This window comes from Mesoplodon mirus (genome assembly GCF_964341445.2).
Source record: "Mesoplodon mirus genome assembly, chromosome: 18".
Taxonomy (NCBI): Eukaryota; Metazoa; Chordata; class Mammalia; order Artiodactyla; family Ziphiidae; genus Mesoplodon; species Mesoplodon mirus.
In genome coordinates, this window is record NC_138994.1 from 53,357,096 (window position 1) to 53,379,081 (window position 21,986).

General features: G+C 52.0%; 1 protein-coding gene across 12 annotated transcripts in view; it reads left to right on the forward strand.

The window, feature by feature from the left end:
• Positions 1-21,986, forward strand: part of MYO18A (myosin XVIIIA) — a 96,720-nt gene that overhangs the window by 201 nt on the left and 74,533 nt on the right. For 10 of the 12 annotated variants that reach the window (XM_082604816.1, XM_082604820.1, XM_082604809.1 and 7 more), the window contains exon 2: positions 10,606-11,683. In XM_082604816.1, the coding sequence (XP_082460942.1) occupies positions 10,685-11,683 (999 nt within the window). In that variant the 5' untranslated portion in view covers positions 10,606-10,684. Of the gene's footprint in view, positions 1-282; positions 720-3,440; positions 3,460-10,605; positions 11,684-21,986 lie in introns of those variants that run through there. The other 2 variants (XM_082604814.1, XM_082604815.1) reach the window with 2 other exon arrangements.

Sequence of the window (21,986 nt, forward strand, 5' to 3'; positions counted from 1 at the left end):
GGGCGGCGGGGCCCGCCGGCTCCTCCTCCTCCCCTGTCCCCTGGAAGCGGCGGCCCGGACTCCCGGCTCCGGTCCCTGGCCGTGCCGCGCAGCTCGGCGCCGGGACGCGGGGCCGACCGGGAGGGGGGCGGGAGGGCGAGCTTCGGCCCCTTTTGCCATCTCGAGGGGCGGGGGGAGGCCGGACAGGGTGGCCTTCAGTTTGTGGGGGGTGTTCGGGGCTCGGGGGAGCCCAGGTGGCCCCGAGCTGCGGGGTGGAGGCTGCAGCCCGGCGGGTAGGGGGCTTCTCGAGGCCAGGCCCAGGCCCCCCAGACAGACTGACGGACCGAGGCTCTGAGGAAGGCAGCGGGGAAGGCGAGCACCTCCACCGAGTCCTTTATCCCTCCCAGCGGCCTGCACCCTTTCATTGCCAGGCCGACACCGGACTCCTCTCAAAGGAGCAGCTGCCAGACAGCTGGCAAAACAATGGAGACCCTGCTTCCCTGGGCCCCCTCCCCTTGGGACAGAAGACGGGGGTCGGGTGGGTGAACGGTAGGCTTTGGGGATTAGGGCGTGCCAGCTGTCCCCTGCGAATGGCTGCTCACCTCACCTCTCCCTGCCAAGGGGTGGGGTGCGTGTGGGAACGTTGGACTGCCTGCCCCAGGCCTCTGGGAGAGACTGCCCTGATGCCCCGCCCTGCGAACCTGTCATGCCAGTTGCTTCGCCAATGGGAAGGGGAGATGGTAAGGTTCGCTGCCCCCCACCCCCTTGTTGGGGGTGCCGCTGGTACCAAGCCTGGTGAGGAGTGGGTCCTGTTCCTGGCTGAGATAAGGCCTGCAGGGGCACACCGCACATTGGAGCTTTGTTTGGGGGTAGGGGTGCAGTGGGGGATGGGGGTGTCACCCTGTTGCAAGGCATGTGTGTCCTGCTGATTAGTTGGAAAGGCTGCCGGCCAGAATGAGCTGGCAGGGAGGGTGAGGATGGGGGAGGCTGCCAGTTCGTTTTTTAAGCGGTACTCCTTTTGCCTGGTCCCTTGGCCGATGGGGCATGTGTTTGGCAGTGTCCTCATGGTTTGTGTTCATGTAGGGAGGCCTGGGATGGTGCTTCCTGGGAAGAGCTTTCCTGCCTAGGGCCTTCCTGCCCTCAGATGGTCCCCCCAAATCATGGAATTGGATTCCCTCCCCTCTTCACCTTGACAATGATTTATGTAGGTTCGTTTCGTCTTTTGGAGTGCCTAGCATGTCTGTGGCTGAGGAGGCCTAGTAAATCCCCCTATGAAGAGCGAATGGTGCCGAGTGTGTATGCACTGCGGCCATGCTGGAAGGGACTGAAGGTTGTCCAGGTGATTAAGAGCAAGAACACCTTAGCAAGACTTTGAACCTAGAGGTTCAAGCTGCCTTTCCATGTGCTTACCAGGTCTGGAGCCCTTTTCTTGGGCAGGTTGGTATCCTGTTGTCATGGCAACGGAGTTGGCCTTGCCTCATGTTCCCCACCCTATGAACTCAGGGGCTACTTTCTAGTTGGAGATATTGAAAGTTGCTCTCTCGAGGTCTCTGGTTTCCGGACAGGCCTCACTGGCTCTTTGTCAGTGGCCTGCCACCTCCTCAGCTTCCCCTCTGTCCTCTTGTGATGAGGACTTTCCAGGAAACGTCCTCCTGGTTGCTGGACATGACTGGTTATATATAGCTTTGGGTGGAGGTGTGCTTGTACATTTGGGGTTGGGAACACTGGAGTCGGGGCCTCAATTCCAGGAAGATGATGGGGGAAGCTATTGTGTTGGGGGGTTAGGGGAATGAGAAGTGTCACAGGTGGGAGTGGAGGGTGGGTGAGGAAGCAGTAGAATGCTGATGATCACTTCCTGTGGGAGCTTTGAGCTTTGGACAGTCGCTGGCCTGGCACCTGGCAGCTCTGAATATCTAGTTTGTTTACTCCTGTCTGCTGGCCTGACTCAGGTGCCAGGGTGTGTGCCCGAGGGCTTCCTCTCATGATCCAGGCTCTCCTCAGAAAACTTCAGGTGGATTGTGCCCTTCCTGACTCCTGCCTGGTCCCTCAACCTCACTGCCTGGCAGTCTGGGCAGCCAGCCTGTTGCCTGGAGCCTGCTTCACTGGCCTAGCTTGAGGCTGCTCATTGAGGGGTGCATGTGTCTTCAGAAGCTGGGCCTGAAAACTCCAGGGTCCCCTAGTGGCAGGTACTTGAAGGTGGACTGGGAGGGGCAGAAGTGGAGCTTGTGTGAAAGGGAGAATCCACCCTCTTAGGTGGAGCAGGGAGTTGTTGGAACTCAGGAAGGCTTGATTCAGACTTGCTGTGTCACAGGTCTCCAGGGCAGCAGGGCTGTTCTTACTCCTTCTCAACCAGAGGTCTGTCCCCAGCCAGACCTCCCTCACCTGGAGTGGATACCACAGACTGGAGCCAGAGCATCCATGTGAGCAGGGTCCTGTTGGTGGCCCTGAGCCCCAGGCCTTGTCCTAGGCCTCTCCTGGGTGTGGTGGGTAAAGCTGAGGGGCTCTGGCCTGATATAGTTTAAAGGTTTGAGGGGTTGGGAGGGCCCAGCCCACCCTGTGCTGTGATTAACAGGTTTCCCCAGGACTTGGGTTGGGGGCTTGATGGAGCTTTTAAGTTCTGCTTTGAGTCAGGTGCTCACTGCACCTCACCCCCCATCACCATTTTCTGAGGCAGCCTGAATTAGAGGGTGGGGTGGTGCAGTAGTGGGAACTGGATTGGGAAAGGTGGGGAGCAGACTTGGAAACCCCCGCACCCTCCGCCCCTCACTTTCCTGCCCTTTCTCTTGAGGTAGGAATTGTGTGGCTTGTAAATTATCCACATTCCCTTGACATTTCAAATAGTTTACAGTCAGGCCGCAGTTTAAATTGTGGACTGATGACTTTACAGGGCCCAGGGCCCTTTCTCGCAGCCAGGTACTTTATAGTCACTTACAAGGAATTATTTTTGTTATTCTCTAGTATTCAGAGATGTTGGATAATGGGCTGTAGGTCACACAGCAAATCAGAGGGAGAGCGGGATTAGAACCTCAAGTTTGTGGTTGAGCAGAATACCTCTTCAGCGAAGCCCAAGTCTGAAGTCTCAGGCCCATGGAGATTTTAGAGTTGAAAAAGCCGAGGTCTAGAGAGAGGACGGGACTTGCTCAAGGTCACACAGGAGGTGGGGTGTTGGAGTGTTAGCGCCCAGCGGGCCGCGGCAGGCCCTGCGGGGGGCCAAGGAGGTGCATCTGGAAGAGCCGCCGCCGGGGACCTGGCCGGGCTGCTGGCACGTCTCCCGCTCCCGTTTCTCCCGGGGCCTGCGGGATTGTTGCGTTCCAGGGGAGACGGTATCGCAGCGGAGGCGCCGCGGGGCTGCGTCTGCGCCGGCCCGGCTGCCTGGAGGTGCCGAGGGCCGATGGTTCCCGGCGCTGCGGCGGGCAGGGCAGGGAGCCGGCGGCCGAGCGGCCGGGCCGGCTGATGTCATGTGAGAAGCGTGCAGACGGAGTGAGTGAGCACACCTGGAGCCAGAGAAGCTCCATGTGACCTGGCAGTGAGTCATGGGCCGCGGTGGGGCTCAGCAGGACTGCCGGCAAGAAGCTCCACGGCGGCGGCGGCGACAGGCGTCACCCTGCGCTGCCCGGGCCGGGCGAGCCCCGCTGGGCCACTCGTGCAATTCCTCGGTCCGGGCGGGCGAGCGCCCCATCAAGGCCTCGGGGCGGTAGGAAACGGCCGCTCAGGGAGGTCAGAGGCCAAGGGAGAGAGGCCGGCTCTCTTGGGAAAGTATTTCCTTTGTATTTATTTATGAGTGTGGTCGAGGGTGGGAGGACTGGCCGTTTTAAGTATACACCCACAGCAGCCAAGTCTGGGCGCCCTTGTCTTGGGATTCTAATGTTATAGTTTCCATTTCCTGGGGTTTCTACTTTGCCAGCTGCAGGGTGACCCATTTAAATCTGTCCCCGCTTAAAGCCACAAGACACTAGTGAGATCTATTTTAACCAAGTCCCCCAAGTCACGGAAACATTTTCAAAGCATGAGATGGCCAGCTTTGAACTTGTCGTTGCAAACCCGTTTACAGCTTTAATGCCAAATGGATTGCTTATTACTTTGTCACACCTTCCTTTTTTCTTCTTTGATCTTTAAAATCACAAAAGTAACATGATAAAAAAAAGGTTTTATCTGTAGCAAGTCTACGAGGTAGAAAGCTGAAGTGTTACCCCTCTTTGCCATTATTCCACAGAGAAAAATCACTGATATATTTGTGTAACGGATCTTTCCAGACTATTTTTTAAAAGCTTGTTATGAATATTTTATATATTATGTATTTATAGTTTAATACTTATATAAATAGAATTTTATATAAATTTTCTTTCTGTGGGAAATAAAGGGCATGAAGAAAAGTAGAAGAAAAATTATACATAATCCCACTATCTAAAGCCCCCAGGCTTAAGTGTACACACACACATACCCCTACCAGCTAAATATTCTCACTGTCAATAAATTTTAAAATGTAGACAAAACACAAGTCTGCTTTGACCCTTCCAAAATCCTTGTCTCTTCCCCAGAGCATACATTTTTCTATGCATATGCAAATATTTTACATAATGTGCATGTATATGTATGTACACATATACGTAGTTTAAACAATTTTAGTAAAAATTGTATACTATCTGGCAACTTTGTTTTTTCACTTAACAACATAGTATAGAATCTTTCCAGGTCAGTATACACAAATCTACCTCATACTTTTTTTTTTTGCGGTACGCAGGCCTCTCTCTGTTGTGGCCTCTCCCGTTGCGGAGCACAGGCTCCGGATGCGCAGGCTCCGGACACGCAGGCTCAGGGGCCATGGCTCACGGGCCCAGCCGCTCCGCGGCATGTGGGATCTTCCCAGACTGGGGCACGAACCCGTGTCCCCTGCATCGGCAGGCGGACTTTCAACCACTGCGCCACCAGAGAAGCCCTACCTCATTCTTTTAAATAACTGCTAAGTTCTATAATTTAGCCACTCCCCTAGTGATGGACCTTTATAGAGACAGAATTTTGCTATTATGAAATAGCAAAGATTAGCCATGTTTATTGTGCTGCAAAGATTAGCTATGTTTATTGTGTGAATGTATCTATAGATGCATATAAATGGAATGGCCCTGTCAAAGAATATGTACCTTTAAATATTTTCGTAGATACCACACACTTGCCCTCCTTTTATCAACTTATATTCCCAGCAACACATTTGGGACACCCTGCTTCTCATCCTCTGATTGATGTTAGCTTGGTAGTTTTTACTAAACTGCTAAGTGAACTCAGTATACCTCTGTTTTATTTCACACAGCTGTGACTATTACTCAGGCTGAATACCTGTTCATGTTTGTTGGCCATTTGTATTTCTGCATCTATGAATTGCCTCTCCTTATCTTGGCAGTAGTTATATGGGGCCTCTGGACTCGAGCCAGTGTGATCCAGCTTGGCCGTGTGCTAACTGGATTGCCTTCACTTCTTTGGGCTTTACTTTCCATATACAAAGGTTCTGTAGAGCATTAAGATTGTATGTCTAGACTTATTTTAGTCATATGTGTGCTGATAGTCATTTGTGTACTTTATTATCCTCTCTACCATCCCATTAAATGGCATGAATGTGCCTTGCTACCACTGGGTACCATTCTTGAGGACTTAGTCTGGTCTAGGCATTATATGAAGGGCATATATACATATTTCATTTAATTCCAATGCCTTATGTGGTAGGTACTATTATTTCCATTTAAAAAATGGGAAAATAGAGGCACAGAGACTTTAAGTGACTTGCCCAAGATTGCATCGCTGTTAACCTGAATTTGTTTTCAGCTTTGTTACCTGTCATCTGAAGCCTAAACTCTTTCATGGGTTTTATTTATCTTTATATCCCCTACATTTAGTAGGTGCTTGATAAATACATACTTTTCCCAACATTTTATCACAAGGCTCTGCAAACATTTAGAAAAGTTAAAGAGTTTTACAGTGAACACCCCATCTCCTAGACTCTACAGTGAACATTTTACTATCCTTGTTTATCACATCTTTATCCCTTGATCCAACCCTCAAGGCATCTTATATTTTTGATGCATCTCAGAGTAAATTTCAGACACCAATATACGTTGCCCCCAATACGTTAGCATACATATCATTAACTAGAGTTCGATATTTGTTTACCGTTCTTTTCTTCTTTTGAGTGAATATTTCATACAGTGAAATGCACTAATCTTATGTGCACTATTTGATGACAATTGACAAAATGTATACATCTGTCAACCCAAACCCTTATCAAGATATGTAACATGAACATTACCCCGGAAAGTTCCCTCATGCCCTTTCTCAGGTAATCCCCACTCCCACTCCACCCCCACTTCCCAGAGGTAACCACTGTTCTGATTTTTTTTCACCATGGGTTACTTTTGCTTATACTAGAAATGCATATGAAAAGTACCATACCAGTATGTCGAAGTCTTCTTTTACAGTCACTTAACAGATGTTTTTGAGATTCATCCCTATTGTGTGTATCAGTAGTAGTTTCCTTTTTATTGCTGAGTAGTATTCCATGATATGAATATGTAAATTGTTTCTCCTGTTGATGAATTGATAGTTGCATACTTGAATTGAAAGGTCCCTGCCCTCAAAATGCTTTCTGTCTTAAAGTACTAAAGCAGCTGAGTTGACTGGTTCAGTGGTACTTTGCTTTGATTTGGGGGATAGTAGGGTCAAGATGATTTAGATACGTACCCTAATTTACACACAGACCTTCCCTCCACTTAAAATTAGGAAAGGCCTCCTGGAGTAGGGTGAGGGGTGAAAGGCAGAGAAGGAGGTCAGAAAAACTGTAAGGTCACCTTCGGTGGGGGGGTAAGAGACGAAGGGGAGGCAGGTAGAAACTGCAGCTTGGAATGGGGGTGGGGAGGTAGTGATTGCTGCTGGAGACTTTGGACCTAAGGACAGGCGATGCGGGAAAGTCCAAGGTCCACAGGAGGTTGACAGAGCCCAGGTCTCTGGCGAATTGGGCTCTGAGATGCATAGGAGCAGCTGCAGCTATACTGCAGGTCTGACCCTGGAGGGGGAGGTTGCAGGTAGCTCTAGACATGTGACACAGGAGAGAACCCAGGCCACGGCCAGGCCTGGCAATTGTAGGGACAACAGTGGGGAAGGGGTACCTTGTGAGCTGTGTAGATAACAGTGGCAGGACAGGGCTGATGAGGGAAGGGCTGAAATGGACCTAGTCTCAAAGGCCTCAGGGTTGGGATGAGAGGGGTGACTTTGGCAGAAAGTTAATGAATAACCTATGTCCACAAGAGACCTAAATATTTGGAATTTTATAGCTAGAAGAGACCTAGATCATCTAGTCCAACCTTGAGCAAAGTGACAGGCTCAAGGTCCCCTAGCGATTTGTTGGCAGGTCCGGGCCTAGATACCAGATCTTCTAACATTTCCTGCCAGCACTGTCCCCCGGTGCTGCTGCTGTGACTGTTGTTTCTGCCTGATGCAATGACAGTGAGGGACAAGCTTCTGCCAAGACAGCCCAAAGATTCTAGAATTCTGGGGGCTGTTTTCCGTTGATACTGCTCAGATGTCTAGTCCCCAGCAAAGAGCCAGCACTGGGTAAGGATTGCAGAGTGAGAATTGGAGACCATAAAAGGTGTCTTGGTGGGATAGCATTGTAGGCGGTTTGGTTCTCTGTGGTTGGGCTGAGGCTGAGATATTGGTTTGTTCCCTCCAAGTCCCCACGATGGGTTTCTTTCTTCATTTCCCCCACATGTCCCCCTGGAGCCATCTTCTAAACTAGCCTTTTAAGAGAGTGCAGGTAGTGATGGATGAGAGGTAAGGTGAGCAGTGACCAACCAAAGATCCTGCATCCTAGCATATGGTAGGTCTGTCCATATCCCCATCAGCGTTCAGGAGGAGAGGGAGAGACCCCCTGTATTAAAGTAGAGCCCTGAAGAGAGGATGCCTGTTGCTGGGCCCCCCTTCACCCTGAATCAGTCCAGGCTCAGCTAGCCAAGGCTGTCCCTGGCTTTGCACTTCTCGGGCCCTAGATTTCCTGTCTTCCCACTCCCAGGTACTGTGCTTGGAACACTAAGAACTAAAAAGTTCAGAGGGAACTTTGTTTTACCAGGTAGGAATGGAGGTCAGAGGGGGAGAGGGATGCCTGCTAGGTCCACAGGGAACCAGATCTCCCACCCCTTTGGATATGCTCTATAACTCAAGAGTTCTCTAGAACTGCACTGCCCAATCCAGTAGCCGCAAGCACAGGGCTGTTGAATACTTGAAATGTGGTTTGTCTGAATTAAGATGTGCTCTAAGTGTTAAATGTGCACTGGATTTTGAAGACTTAATACGGAAAAGAGAATGTAAAATATCTCAATATTTTTTACATAGGTTACATGTTGAGATGACAATATTTTGGATATCTACATTAATAAAGTATATTGTTAAAGTTAATTTTAACCGTTTCTTTTTATCTTTTTTAATATGGCTGCTAGAAAGTTTACAATTCCACATATGACTTGAATTATATTTCTTGTGGACAGCGCTGCTCTAGAAAGGATACTCTGATCTCTCAGGGGCCACGTGGGTCAGGGTGCTGGGCAGGGGGAAAGCAGTTAGCCAGTACCCCGGGGCCCTTGGGCGCTTCTGGCCTTGATGCCTTCCTAGGCATTGTACCTGGGTTGGGGGTCCTTCTCAGTAGAATTGGGGGGCCTGGAAGGCCCTGCTTGGTTGTGGCAGTGGGGTACACAGAAAGAAAAGGCCTCTCCAGGGCTTGGAAAGAGCTCGCTGCTGCAAGGGGTAAGCTTGTAGGTCTTGTGTCTAGACCTCAAGAGCGGGAGGCCTTCATGGAGAAAGAAAAAAGTACATTTAATTTCTAATTAGGTGGTACAACCTCCTTCTTGTTCCCTGCTGGTTAGAACAAGGAAGGCTCTCTCAACTCCACCCCACCAGGTTTTTCTCCATCCTGTCCCCAGATGGGTGTGCCTAGGGGTGGGAGTAGGTTGGCGCCCTAGGCGCATAAGCCCTGGAGCTGGGGTTTTCTCTCAGGCTGCCACGACCTTCTTCCTGAGGCTATATTTAGGTGTTGGTCTGGGGAAAAGGATGTGAGCTTTTCAGGATCCTGTTTATCCAGCAGACCCCACGCCCACCCCCACCTTGCAGCTGTCTGTCCCCTATTCAGTCTGGAACTTCCCCTTACCTCCCTCCCTGCTTCACTTTGGGCGCCCAGGCCCTAGAAAGAAAACAACATTTGCCATTGAATCCTGCGGTCACTGCCTACTAGCTGTGTGACAACTAACATATACTTAATTTTCTGAGCCCTGTTTTCTCATTTATAAAGTAGAGATGATGATAACTACCTTGCAGGGATGCTGTGAGGTTCAAATGAGATAGTGTGTGTAAAGTGCCTGGCATTATGCCTGGCGAGTGGCAGTCATTAAATAAGTGTTGGTTCTTTGAGATCTTCTGTCAGGCAGTGGCTAAGGCTGCTGCTCTAGGGGTAGGTTTAGGAAAGAGCCCAGTAGCATGTGATGCCTGTTGCCTTAATGGACATTGGCTATGGGGAGGTGATGGTGCACAGAGTCCATTTCCTTTTTGCTTTGTGTTTGAATCTTTTTTTTTAATATTTATCTATCTATTTATTTTATTTTGGGCTGTGTTGGGTCTTAGTTGTGGCACGCAGGCTTCTCTCTAGTTGTGTCGTGTGGGCTCAGTAGTTGCGGTGCACGGGCTTAGTTGCCCTGCAGTGTGTGATCTTAGTTCACCGACCGAACCCGCGTCCCCTGCATTGGAAGGTGGATTCTTTTTTTTTAATTAAAAAAAAATTATTTATTTTATTTATTTAATTTTAGCTGTGTTGGGTCTTCGTTGCTGTGTGCGGGCTTTTCTTCTCTAGTTGCGGTGAGCGGGGACTACTCTTCGTTGTGGTGTGTGGGCTTCTCATTGCAGTGCCTTTTCTTTTTTTTTTTTTTAGTATTTTTATTTACTTATCTGGTTGTGCCTGGTCTTAGTTGTGGCAGGCAGGCTGCTTTGTTGCGGCTCGCGCGGTGGCTTCTCTTGTGGAGCACGGGCTCTAGGCGCGTGGGCTCTAGAACGCAGGCTCAGTCGTTGTGGCGCACGGGCTTCGTTGCATGTGGGGTCTTCCCAGACCAGGGCTCAAACCCGTGTCCCCTGCATTGGCAGGTGGATTCTTAACCACTGCACCACCAGGGAAGCCCCGGAAGGTGGATTCTTAACCACTGGACCACCAGGGAAGTCCCTTGCTTTTGAATCTTAAGTCAGATCCCAAGTTGGCTTGATGGCATCCTCTAACCAGGAGGTTAGATCTCCCAGATGCCACCACCATGCACACCTAAGCTTGGGTCTTTCAGGGATTACAGGAAATGAGAGAGTTTGGAGTCTGGGCTTTTATAAGCTGATCTAAACCTCGTTTCCGTATTTGTAAAATGGGGGGGAATGACGGACCTACCCATAGCAGTGTTGTGAAGATCGCCTTAACTGAGACAGTACTGTGTAAAACGGAGCACCTGGCACATAGCTGGCGCTCAGTGAGGGAAGGCTGTGCTCATTAGCTGGCCGTGTCTGGATTGGAGACACAGAAAGAGGCTCTGCTCGAATAACCTTTCTCTCTGTTTCTGTTTGCAGCAGCAAGGTGGGGCACGAAGGCCCTGTGCTGAGCACCCGTAATCCTCTGGGGGGCCACCCCTAAAAATAGCATCCCACCATGTTTAACCTAATGAAGAAAGACAAGGACAAGGATGGCACGCGGAAGGAGAAGAAGGAGAAAAAGGAGAAGAAGGAGCGGATGTCAGCAGCGGAGCTGCGGAGCCTGGAAGAGATGAGCCTGAGGCGTGGCTTCTTCAACCTGAACCGCTCCTCCAAGCGTGACTCGAAGGCACGCTTGGAAATCTCCAACCCCATCCCCATCAAGGTGGCCAGCAGCTCCGACCTGCACCTGACTGACATCGACTCCGACAGCAACAGGGGCAGTGTCATCCTGGACTCGGGCCACCTGAGCACAGCCAGCTCCAGCGATGACCTCAAGGGTGAGGAAGGCAGCTTACGGGGCTCGGTGCTGCAGCGGGCAGCCAAGTTCGGCTCCCTGGCCAAGCAGAACTCACAGATGATTGTCAAGCGCTTCTCCTTCTCCCAGCGCAGCCGAGATGAGAGCGCCTCAGAAACCTCCACCCCCTCAGAGCACTCTGCTGCCCCGTCTCCACAGGTGGAGGTGAGGACCCTAGAGGGACAGCTGATGCAGCATCCCGGCCCAGGCATCCCTCGACCAGGACCTCGGTCCCGAGCCCCTGAGCTGGTGACTAAAAGGTTCCCGGCTGACCTGCGCTTGCCCCCCGTGGTGCCCCCGCTACCCCCTGCGCTCCGGGAACTGGAACTGCAGCGACGGCCCACGGGGGACTTTGGCTTCTCCCTGCGACGCACAACCATGCTGGATCGGGGCCCCGAGGGCCAGGTCTATCGGAGGGTGGTTCACTTTGCTGAGCCCGGCGCAGGCACCAAGGACCTGGCCCTGGGGCTGGTGCCGGGTGATCGTCTGGTGGAGATTAATGGGCACAATGTGGAGAGCAAGTCCAGGGATGAGATTGTGGAGATGATCCGGCAGTCTGGGGACAGCGTGCAGCTCAAGGTGCAGTCCATCCCGGAGCTCAGCGAGCTGAGTCGGAGCTGGCTGCGGAGCGGCGAGGGACCCCGCAGGGAGCCAGCCCATGTGAGTGTTGGCCTGGGCAGCCGGGGGTAAGCAGGGATTGGGGATGTTGGCATCTCCTGCGACTGTACCTGGGTGGATGATTGGGGTACCCGGGAGCTACCGTCAGAGCCTAGTGAGAGTGTGACCGGTGAAGCCGTGCCACTCCTTGGGCTCCGGGACGACTTACCTGGCCTGTGGGGAGGAGTGACCTCAGAAGGTGTGATACACAGCGATACAAGCTTTATGATACCCTGGTAGGCTAATATGTCCTGAGCCCTAAATTGGGGCACGGGGGCTAACATGCGCCACTTCCAGATATGAGACACTCTGGGCTACTACTAGTACAGACTGGTATCTGGACTAAAATATAGGATTTCCATTATTTAGATATAGGAGGTGAAAAAAAGAGAAATTATTTTAAATCAGGGCTTACATTGGTAGCTCCTGGGGAGATGACCTCAGGCCTCCTTTTACCCCTGAGTGACTGAGGAGCTGAATACCAGGTAAGGTTGCAGAGATAATCAGTGGCCAGATCATCGAAGACCTTGTAAATAATGGTAGGAGTTCAGATTTTATCCCAGTGAAACGGGACCATTGTAGGGTGTTCAGCAGGGGAGTGACTGGATCTGATTTATAAAGATCACTCAGGCTCCAAGAGTCTTTATTATCTCTTAGAAGAAGAAAAAGCACGGCCCTGGAAAGGCAAAAGGGATCAAGCCTACAGAGATAGTATGAGCTGACTGTCCCTGAGATCCCAACTCTTATCCTGCACACACAGAATAGCAGTGGAAGGGGGTGACATAGGAGCAGAAGAGATTGAGATTAGATGTATGAGCAGGTCTCTAAGGGGATTGAGATCTCTAACCCCAGGGGACTTTTTTTTTTTTTTTTGCGGTACGCGGGCCTCTCACTGTTGTGGCCTCTCCCGCTGTGGAGCACAGGCTCCAGACGCGCAGGCTCAGCGGCCATGGCTCATGGGCCCAGCCGCTCCGCGGCATGTGGGATCTTCCCAGACCGGGGCACGAACCCGTGTCCCCTGCATCGGCAGGCGGACTCTCAACCACTGCGCCACCAGGGAAGCCCCCAGGGGACTTTTGATAGGGTGGCTACATATCAGTTTGGAATGTTCTGCCTAGAGACAGTCCAGGAGGGACAAGTTGGCCTCTAGCCATCCCTTTCTCCTGGCTGTGGGTTTTAGGATCGTTTGGATCTGGTCCCTGCAGCCTGACCACTGCATAGCCTGGCCAGGACCTTTCAGCACTAAGTGACCGGCCAGATGTGTCAAAGTCAGAAGTGGGAGGAAATGCTAAGGAAGCAAGCAGAGTCCTGGTCCTAGCTTTCTCCTGGGGAGGGGAAGTGGAAGCTCAGATGGCTGTTCAGCCTGGCAGCATCTCGGGCCAGGAGGGCCTGGGAGCGGCAGGGTTAGGCTCTGGCAGGAAGCACTGGAGCTGGGTTCCCGACCTTCCTTTACCCTGGGACTGGTGGGGCCAGGCAGCCTTGCTAGTCAGGAAAGGGTAGTGAGTGGAAGGGAGCCTGCCGTGGAATCCAGGGGAAGACCTGGACTCATTTATTCCGGAAACACACATCAGGCACCTACTATGTGTTAGCCATCAGGCTAGACTGAACTCAGGGAACTGCAACTTAGAGGGAGTAGTCTTTATTTGAGAACCAAAAATCATACCATGTTGCCATGTCTGTCTGCTTTCTGCCAGGCTAACATTGCATTTAACAGATGGAACTCTCTTCTTCTTAAAGAATGAATCTCCCCTGGGGGATTGTTGCCAGCTCCCTGTTGAACCACAGCACAGGCCTCTGTGGGGCCCTGGGCCTGGCATCTCGGATGCTGTTTAGTTTTGTCTTTATAGCACAGGGATCATCCTGGTATCTCATATTTCCCAGCCACTCTCCCTTCCCAGCTAGCTGCTGCTTCCTCATCCCTGGGGAAGTGGATGGCTTAGCTTTGGAGGCCCTGGTGGATTCCACATTACAACAGGTATCCCTGAAATGCTGGCTTGTTCTCGCCCCTGTGGGGCAGACCCAGCTGGTGGCCAGAGGACGTTTTCGTCCACCTGAGGGATCGGGCAGGGGACATAGTAGAAAGCCCCATCCTCATGAGTCTCCTAGAGCCCTCCGACAGGTTAAGAGAAGCCCTGTATCTCTTCCTACCTGGGTAGGTGGTGGGGACTCAGGCCACAGCAGAGGGGAGCGGAGGGGAGCCCAGCATTCCAGCTTCCTGGGACAGACCCCGGAGCTGGTGTGGGATTGCTACAGCCTCTTCTGCGGCTCTCATCCTCTATCTCCTCCTCTTCCTCCCACTCCTACTCCTGCTCCTTTTCTCGGCAGCAGTTCTAATCCCAGTTCCATGCCAAGAAAAGAGTCTTCCCGCCTCCTCCGGGCTGCTGGGTGGGGTACCGTGACAACTCCAGCCCCACGGGTACAGCTCCTGGCGGCCACCCTGCCCATCAGGCCATCCATCAACTGTGTCCACACATTGCCTGTCCCCAGGGAGCTCTGAGGGAGCTGGCTAGCCATCTGTTCTCTTTCGGCACACAGATGGGGGCCAGGCCCCATGGCTTTTTCCATGGCCTCTTCAGAAGGCCCCAGGGAGAGACAGCCCCTTGGGTTTCCTTCTTACGTGGTGTGTGTCCAGAATGCTTGGCTCACACCTTCTTCGTGTATCCCTGTAGCTGCTAGACAGGGTTCCACTGGGAGCAGGGGTGACCTACGGTAGTAAGATAGACTTGAGGCCTGATAGGAACCACTCAGCTGGCCTGAGAGAAGCAACTCTTCTGCGTCTTTTCTTCTGCTCACCTATCTATTAAACAAACACTTGTTGAGCACTTTCTGTGTGCTAGGTCCTGGGGTCCAGCAGTGAGCAGCACATAACCCCAGCCCCAAGGAACTCATAGTGTGGTGGGAGGGATGGTCAAGTGGCAGACAAGGACAATGCCATTCGAGAAGCTCAGTGACAGGGGCCAGGACACGGCCCTAGGGAGCACAGAAGAGAGACTTCTAGTACAGCCTTGGGAATGAGTCAGGGAGGACTGACATCTGGGTGGGAGATGAGTGTCAGGGAGGCAAGAGGAGGAAGAGGAAGGCTGTAAGACACATGTCAAGGTCTAGAGGTTGGAGGGAATGACACATCTGGGGAATACAACTGGGGGATAGTGTGGGGACATTATTGAGAGAAGCAGCAGGAGAAGCAAGCAGGGGCAGGTCACGAAGTCCCTTGTGAGTCTCGCTAGGGAATGTGAACTTTAACCCAAGGACATTGAAGCAATTAAATTAGGGAGTGATGGGAACAGGTTTTCGAAAATCTCTCTGACTGCTTATGGAGAATGCTTTCAGGTGTAGCAAGGATAGCGGTGAGGGAGCTGTTGTTGTGATCTCAGTAGGATGGGTGGAGGCCTGAACTTGGGTAGAAGCAGTGGAGATGGAGAGATGTATCAGACGGGAGCAACTGAGGTAGGCTCTGTGGTCTTTTTTATTTTATTTCAGCTTTTTAAAAATTAAAATATAGTTGATTTACTTGTTGTGTTACTTTCTGGTGTACAGCAAAGTGATTCAGTTTTATATATGTATATAAAATATATATATATTTTTTCAGATTCTTTTCCATTATAGGTCATTACAAGATATTGAATATAGTTCCTTGTGCTATATAGTAGGACCTTGTTGTTTATCTCTTTTATATACAGTAGTTTGTATCTGCTAATCCCAAACTCCTAATTTATCCTTCTCCCTCCATTTCTCCTTTGGTAACCATAAGTTTATTTTCTATGTCTGTGAGTCTATTTCTGTTCTTTTTTTTAAATTAATTAATTAATAATAATTATTATTATTATTATTTTTTGGCTGTGTCGGGTCTCCATTGCTGCACACGGGCTTTCTCTAGTTGTGGCGAGCGGGGGCTACTCTTCGTTGCGGTGCGCCGGCTTCTCATTGAGGTGGCTTCTCTTGTGGAGCACGGGCTCTAGGTGCACGGGCTTCAGTAGTTGTGGCACATGGGCTCTGTAGTTGTGGCTCACGGGCTCTACAGCGCAGGCTCAGTAGTTGTGGTGCACGGCTTAGTTGCTCCACGGCATGTGGGATCTTCCCGGACCAGGGCTCGAACCCGTATCCCCTGCATTGGCAGGCAGATTCTTAACCACTATGCCACCAGGGAAGTCCCAGTTTCTGTTCTGTAAATAAGTTCATTTGTATCATTTTTTAAATATTCCACATATAAGTGATAGCATAGGATATTTGTCTTTCTCTGACTTACTTCACTTAGTATGATAATCTCTGGGTCCATCCATGTTGCTGCAAATGGCATTATTTCATTCTTTTTTATGGCTGAGTAATATTCCACTGTGTATATATACCACATCTTCTTTATCCATTCATCTGTCCAGGTCTTGGCTATTGCAAATAGTGCTGCTATGAACACTGGGGTGCACTGTAGTCTTGTTGATTGGTTGGTGTGGGAGAAGGAAGAGAAGAGGGGTCAAGCGTGACTGCCAGGTTTAGGAGAAGATGCTACCTTCTTTCCTTGGCTCCTCAGGGAAGATGTTCTAGGGACATCTGTTTTGGGATCAATTACCCTTAAGTTTTCTAAAGGCAAAAAGTTCCTTGAGTTGGCGAGATTGAGGGAGGTGTTGGTAACGATGAGGATCTTAAAACCCCAGTTGGTTCAGAATTCCTTCCTCCAGGTCCATGAGTCTGAGTGGGAAAGTCAGTAACCATTAAGAAGGAGTAGACGCCTGGCCGGGACTAGGACCTGGGAGAGGGGAGAGCGGTCCCTCCGGTTTGTGTCCTCAGTGGGCCCTTCACGGGGGACAAATGTGTTGTCTGGGAATGTAAGATGTTTCTGCTGAGCTCAGAAAAGCCCAGCTGGCTAAACCCTGGCCGATGTGGTTGTCCCCCTGCCACCAAGAGCCAGAGGAGCTGGCCTGCATGGGAGCCGTACCTAGAAAGCACTGCTCCCCTGAGCTTCTGAGGATGTGATGGGAGGGGAGAGATGGGGGTTTAAAGGAAGGCCTACCACTCCCTCCCAGTCAAGGCTAGGTTCCTGAGCTGTCAGGCATTTGCCCGAGATCCGTGGTACAGTTTCTTCTGTTGGACCTTGGGGTTTGTACTCAAAGGCTATGGGGGGCTTCCCTGGTGGCGCAGTGGTTAAGAATCCGCCTGCCAATGCAGGAGACATAGTTTCGAGCCCTGGTCCGGGAAGATCCCACATGCCGCGGAGCAACTAAGCCCATGCGCCACAACTACTGAGCCTGCACTGTAGAGCCCGCGAGCCACCACTACTGAAGCCCACACACCTAGAGCCTGTGCTCCACAACAAGAGAAGCCCCCACTCGACGCAACTAGAGAAAGGCTGAGCCTAGCAACAAAGACCCAACTCAGCCATAAATAAATAAATAGATAAACAAACAAAGGCTATAGGGCCGTCAGGTTCCTTAAGTGGTCGTCGTGTCCATCTAAACCACATCCACCCTCCAGAATCGGGAAGAGAGCATGTTCTAGTGTAAAGAGCGTAGACTTTGGAGTCAGAAAGACCTGTGTTTGAGTTTTACTAAAGTTACCAAACTTTGTGAGCCTCAATTTCCTCACTCTCTTGAACACTGAATGAAGTGTGCTTAAGAACTGGCACTGTACCAGGCACAGGGGGATTCCATAAATAAAATATAATCTTTCCTTGAGGGAGCATAGACCTAAGTGAAGAAATGCAACCAAGCACCATAACTACTATCACAGAGGTCTGCACAGCTATGCAATGGGGTGAGAAGGAGGAAGTGGCCAGTTGTGCTAGGGAGAAAAGGGGTGGCCATTAGGAGAGGCCTCCGAGGCAAAGTGACCCATGACCTCTATAAACCGGCTGTATTCTAACCTCCCAGAATTTGAGAGGACTAAATCAGAGAAGGATGCACACCCAACTAACTACAGTTTTCTCTGAGAAAGAGAATAAGATTGGAGCTAAAGGGAGACTTGTTTTTTATTCTGTATACCATGCTTTGTGGGCCTTTATTTAAGATAACCATGTTTGTGTATTAGATGATGTCACTTATATAGACTTTAGCCAGTAGTAAATGCTTAGGAAGATTAGTACCCTTCCCTCTGCCCGGTCTCTGATGCCATCCAGGAAAGGTAATTTTGCAGCCTCTTTAATTAATCCGTCCTCGTGCTCTCCCATTCTTGCCCCTGCTGAGGTTTTCTTTCCAACGGGACGCCTAACGCTTTTGTCCAAACTCTTTCTCTGTAGCTCTGTCAAAAACAGCCAGCTGGCGGGAAAGATGGGACGCTGGATGCTCTCTTTCTTTTTCCAGCTTTTTAGAGCCTGGCTTCTCAGGGCTGCAGGCATGGTCATCAGTGGCCTTGCAGGGGACTGGCTGGTCAGGGTTGCCTGCATCTGGGAGAAGGCAGGGGCCCCCTTGCTGTAGTGGAAGGCCCTAGTCCCCTGGGCAGAAACGGTATGAGCCTCACCAACCTTGTCCCCCGGGTCCCTGGGTGCTGTCAGGAGTGGGGCCTGCAAGACTGCAAGGGGAGACTTGAAATTGTGCTGCTTCCAGGCCTTGCCAGGCCAGCTTCTGGGCAGTGGGCTTCCCAGGGGCTTCTGGTGGTGGAGAAGTTGGGTACTGCCTGAGCTCAGGGTTCTAAAATGCTCTGTTCCTAATGTTACTCCAGGAATTTTCTACTTCATTTTGCACCAAAGCTTCTGGCACCTCTGGCATCAGAGTCTCACCATGTGAGAGCCCTGGTTTGGGGGCTCAGAGTGGAACCCAAACTATGTCCTTTTGGTAATGAGAGGCGGGTGGGTAGGTGTCAAGGGTGTGAGAACTGGTGGGTGAAAGGTCTTTGGGAGCATTTTGGGGGGTTGTCTGCCCTGGATTAGTGGGGTCCATGGGACCAGCAGGATAGTGTGGTAGGCTAGGTCACTTCTATTCTGCTAGGTCTCCCTTTTGTCTTCGGAGGACCATTCTGCTTTTTTCCCAGTGAGATGCTAGATGAACTACAGTCCCAGAGTGCCCTGGCCACCCAGCCCGTGGGTGGTGGGCACAGTGCCCAGGCCACATTGGACTGGGTGTGGGTACATGTCATGGTCATCGGTTGTTTTTGCAGGCACAGCTTGGAGTCCTGGTGCAGGGCAGAGCCTTGACTGAGGTAGCCTGCTCCGGCCCCTTCCAGCCCTGGCCAGAACTCCTCTGGCCCATCCTGATACCCCTGGCCACCTTGTCCTCCTCTCCCTTCTAATCTCTCTTATTTACATTGAAGTGGTTCTGGAAAATACCAGATATGCAAACACCCAGACTGGGGGTGGGTGAGGAGTGGGGTGAAGGGGGGCGTGTGTGGCGGGTGGGAACACAAGTATTTTAAAAATGCTGCAAATCTCTACAGCATTTCCCAGAAACCACAAGCACGCGTTCCGCCTGCCAGCAGGGCTCCCGCCACCCCGCTACACTAAGCTGCTGGATTCTCCTCACTGGAGCCTGGGGTGGAGAGCAGCGTCATGGGGTGGGGACCGGTGACCAGTTGGGGTGAGGGCTCCCCTGCTGCCTGGGCAGGCTGCCTGGCGCCTCCTTTGTCCGTCCGGGCAGCGGGTACGGATGTGCCCCAGGCATCAGCAGCACTGTGGGCGCCCACTGCCAGACAGGCACTGCCAAGGAATGGAGTCTTCATGGCCCCCCACCTCTTGCTGTGCAGTTTGGGGGGGGGCCCAGCCAACCCTAGAGTCCCGCGTGGTGCTTGGCAGCGGCTTCCATTCTGTGAAATACAGGGGACAGTGTCAGCAAAGCTTATTTTTTCAGTTGTTGGCTCTAGTTTGGTTGGGAAACTATTTCCTTAGGCCTGGGTCACCACTCTGGCTCCCTTAATCTCCCGCCATATGTTCCTCAGAGTCAGGGCATGGCGTTCTGCCCCGGCCTGGCTGAGCCAGGCCGCTTTGCACAAACTCTGCGGCAGGGAAGAACGTGGGGTGTTTGCCCAGTGTTCTGTATGGCACCCAGTACAGTGCGTAGCGTGTGCATGCTCCCTAAGCGGTATTTAATTGATCTGGTAAAGATTCAGCCGAACAGAAATGCCTTGAGGGAAGGGCATGAAAAATAGGAGCAAGAACAAAGATCATGGCTAGCGTTCACCCTGCTTTCATTAGACACTGTTCTAGATGTTTCACACATATTAACTCATTAAATTTTCCCAGCAACCCTTTGACTTAGGTATTATAATAATCTCTGTTTTGCAGATGAGGAAACTGGTTTACAGAGAGGTTAAGGTTAAGGTTAAGTTACCTACGGTTTCACGGTTATTAAGTGACTGGTCAGGATTTGAACGCAAGGTATCAGCTTCCGGCCCTTCACTGTGCATAGGAGAGATGGATATCTATATATCCATATAGATAGCTTTACAGGGCAGGGGAAGGCAGTCTCTGGATATCCTTATACACCCACTGCCCAGCCCAGGCCTGGACCTTCTGGTTCCCGCTGCCCTGTCACTAGAAGCCTCTTCTCCAGAAGGAAAGGGGAAGCCAGGAGTGACTGACCACTCGTGCTCTGCGGATGGCGTGCTGCAGGAGGGTGTGACTGTTGCTCTCTGTCTCTGTAGAGGATTAGCCAGAGGAAGTGAGCCCAAGTGGCAGCAGGTGGGATGTCATCTTGTAGGAGCTGGGAGAGGTCCTGGAAAGGCGGCTGAGGGAAGCCGCGGGAAGGCAAGTGGCATCTGTCTTGTCAGCCTTCGGGTGTGGTCCCCCGGGGTGGGGGAGGGTCGTGCTTTTGCCCCTCATACCTCTCCCTTGCTAGATCCTGGAGGCCAGGCGCGTTGCCCCCTCACCTTTTTGGCCCTTACCGACATGCTGGTACTGACCTCTGTAGCATTTGGGGTAGCTAGATCCCCGAAATGTCACCTCTGACCAAGAACATGTCCTCTTCTGTGGCACAGGGGTGAATGAGTTCTCCCCTAGTGTGCACTGTGGGACAAAGCTGAGGAGCACGGCCTGGCGGAGTGCCTGGCAGGTGGTGGGTGTGCAACGCAGGGTTCTCACTGGCTTCTACCATCGAGTCTCTGCTGTTCCTTTTGTCTATCATGCTTTTCCCTGCCCACCCTCACGTACTCATACAAACTGGCCCCGGTTTGAATATCGTTTCCTGAGGGAAGCCTTCCCTGGTCCTCTCAGACCATGTCAGGTCTGCGCGTCCTCCTTCTCCTTTACAGCTTTCATCAAGACTGTAATTAGTTCGTTATCTTCTTACTTCTGCCGTGCTGGAGCACTTGAGAGCAGTGGATGTTTGTTGAAGGAAAGAGGATGGTTCTCTTGTCAGGAACTGGCTTCCTGTTCTCTCTGCCCAGGTTCCCTTGTTTAGCTCAGTTTGGGTTCCTAGAACCCTCCCTGCTGACTGTCCTTGGTGACTTGTCTGCAGTGTATTAGGACTTTGTTTCTTGTGTGCCTGGACCCTCGGCATCCCTCACACGAGTGGAGGGGAGATGGGCTCTAGACAGCCAGGAGCAGGGGCCTGGGGAGGGAGCTCTGGGAGGAGGGTCCGTGGGACAGCCTGCCAAGGAAGGCACCAGGCATGGGTGAGAAGCAGATTCAGGGTCACATGGGCTCACACAGTGTCCGGCCCAGGGGACCTTGGAGGAATGTGCCTGTCTCACTGGCTGCAGGTCTCTGAGGGGGTGGAATGTGGCCTGACAGGGCTCAGGGCGCCTTCTTTCCTCCTGCTTTCCCTGGGCTGCCTGTGTTGCTGGAATGTCGGCAGGCTGGGAATTTTCACAGCAAGGATTTTTCCCAGTCAGAGCGACAGATTCCAGCTGGAGCCTGGGGACAGCTCCCGAAGGGGCAGGGGCTGCCAGAGAGGGCGGGGGCAGGTGCGGGGCACCCCAGCTGCTCTGCTCTTGGGGCCTGGACTCGGTTCCCATCCTCTCTGGGAAACGCAAACATCTATCTCCCCATTGGGCCAGGCCAGGGGGAGCCTGGGCTTCTGGAGCTGCGGGGCTCAGGAGAGGCGGCGGGAGGCCTTGGGGACCAGAGAGACTCAACCTCAGTGAGGCGAGAACGTGGCTGGCCGTATCCCACAGGGCCTCACTTCCTCCAGACGGTAAGTGTGTCAGGAAGGGGTGCTGCCCTGGATTCCACCCTCAGGTGGGGCTGTGCCTGCCATTCCCAGGTTCTCGGGCCTGTAGGGGCCACCCAGCCTTGGCAGGAGGTAGCATCGCTGAGTTTGTCACCTGTATCCGTCGTCCACTCTGTGGGCCACACAGCACCTCCAGGGCCTGGTTCCCTCTCTTAGTGACCTTTCCAGCCCCTGTGCCCTCTGCCCTCTGAGCTCCATTCTGCTGGCTCCTCCCTCCG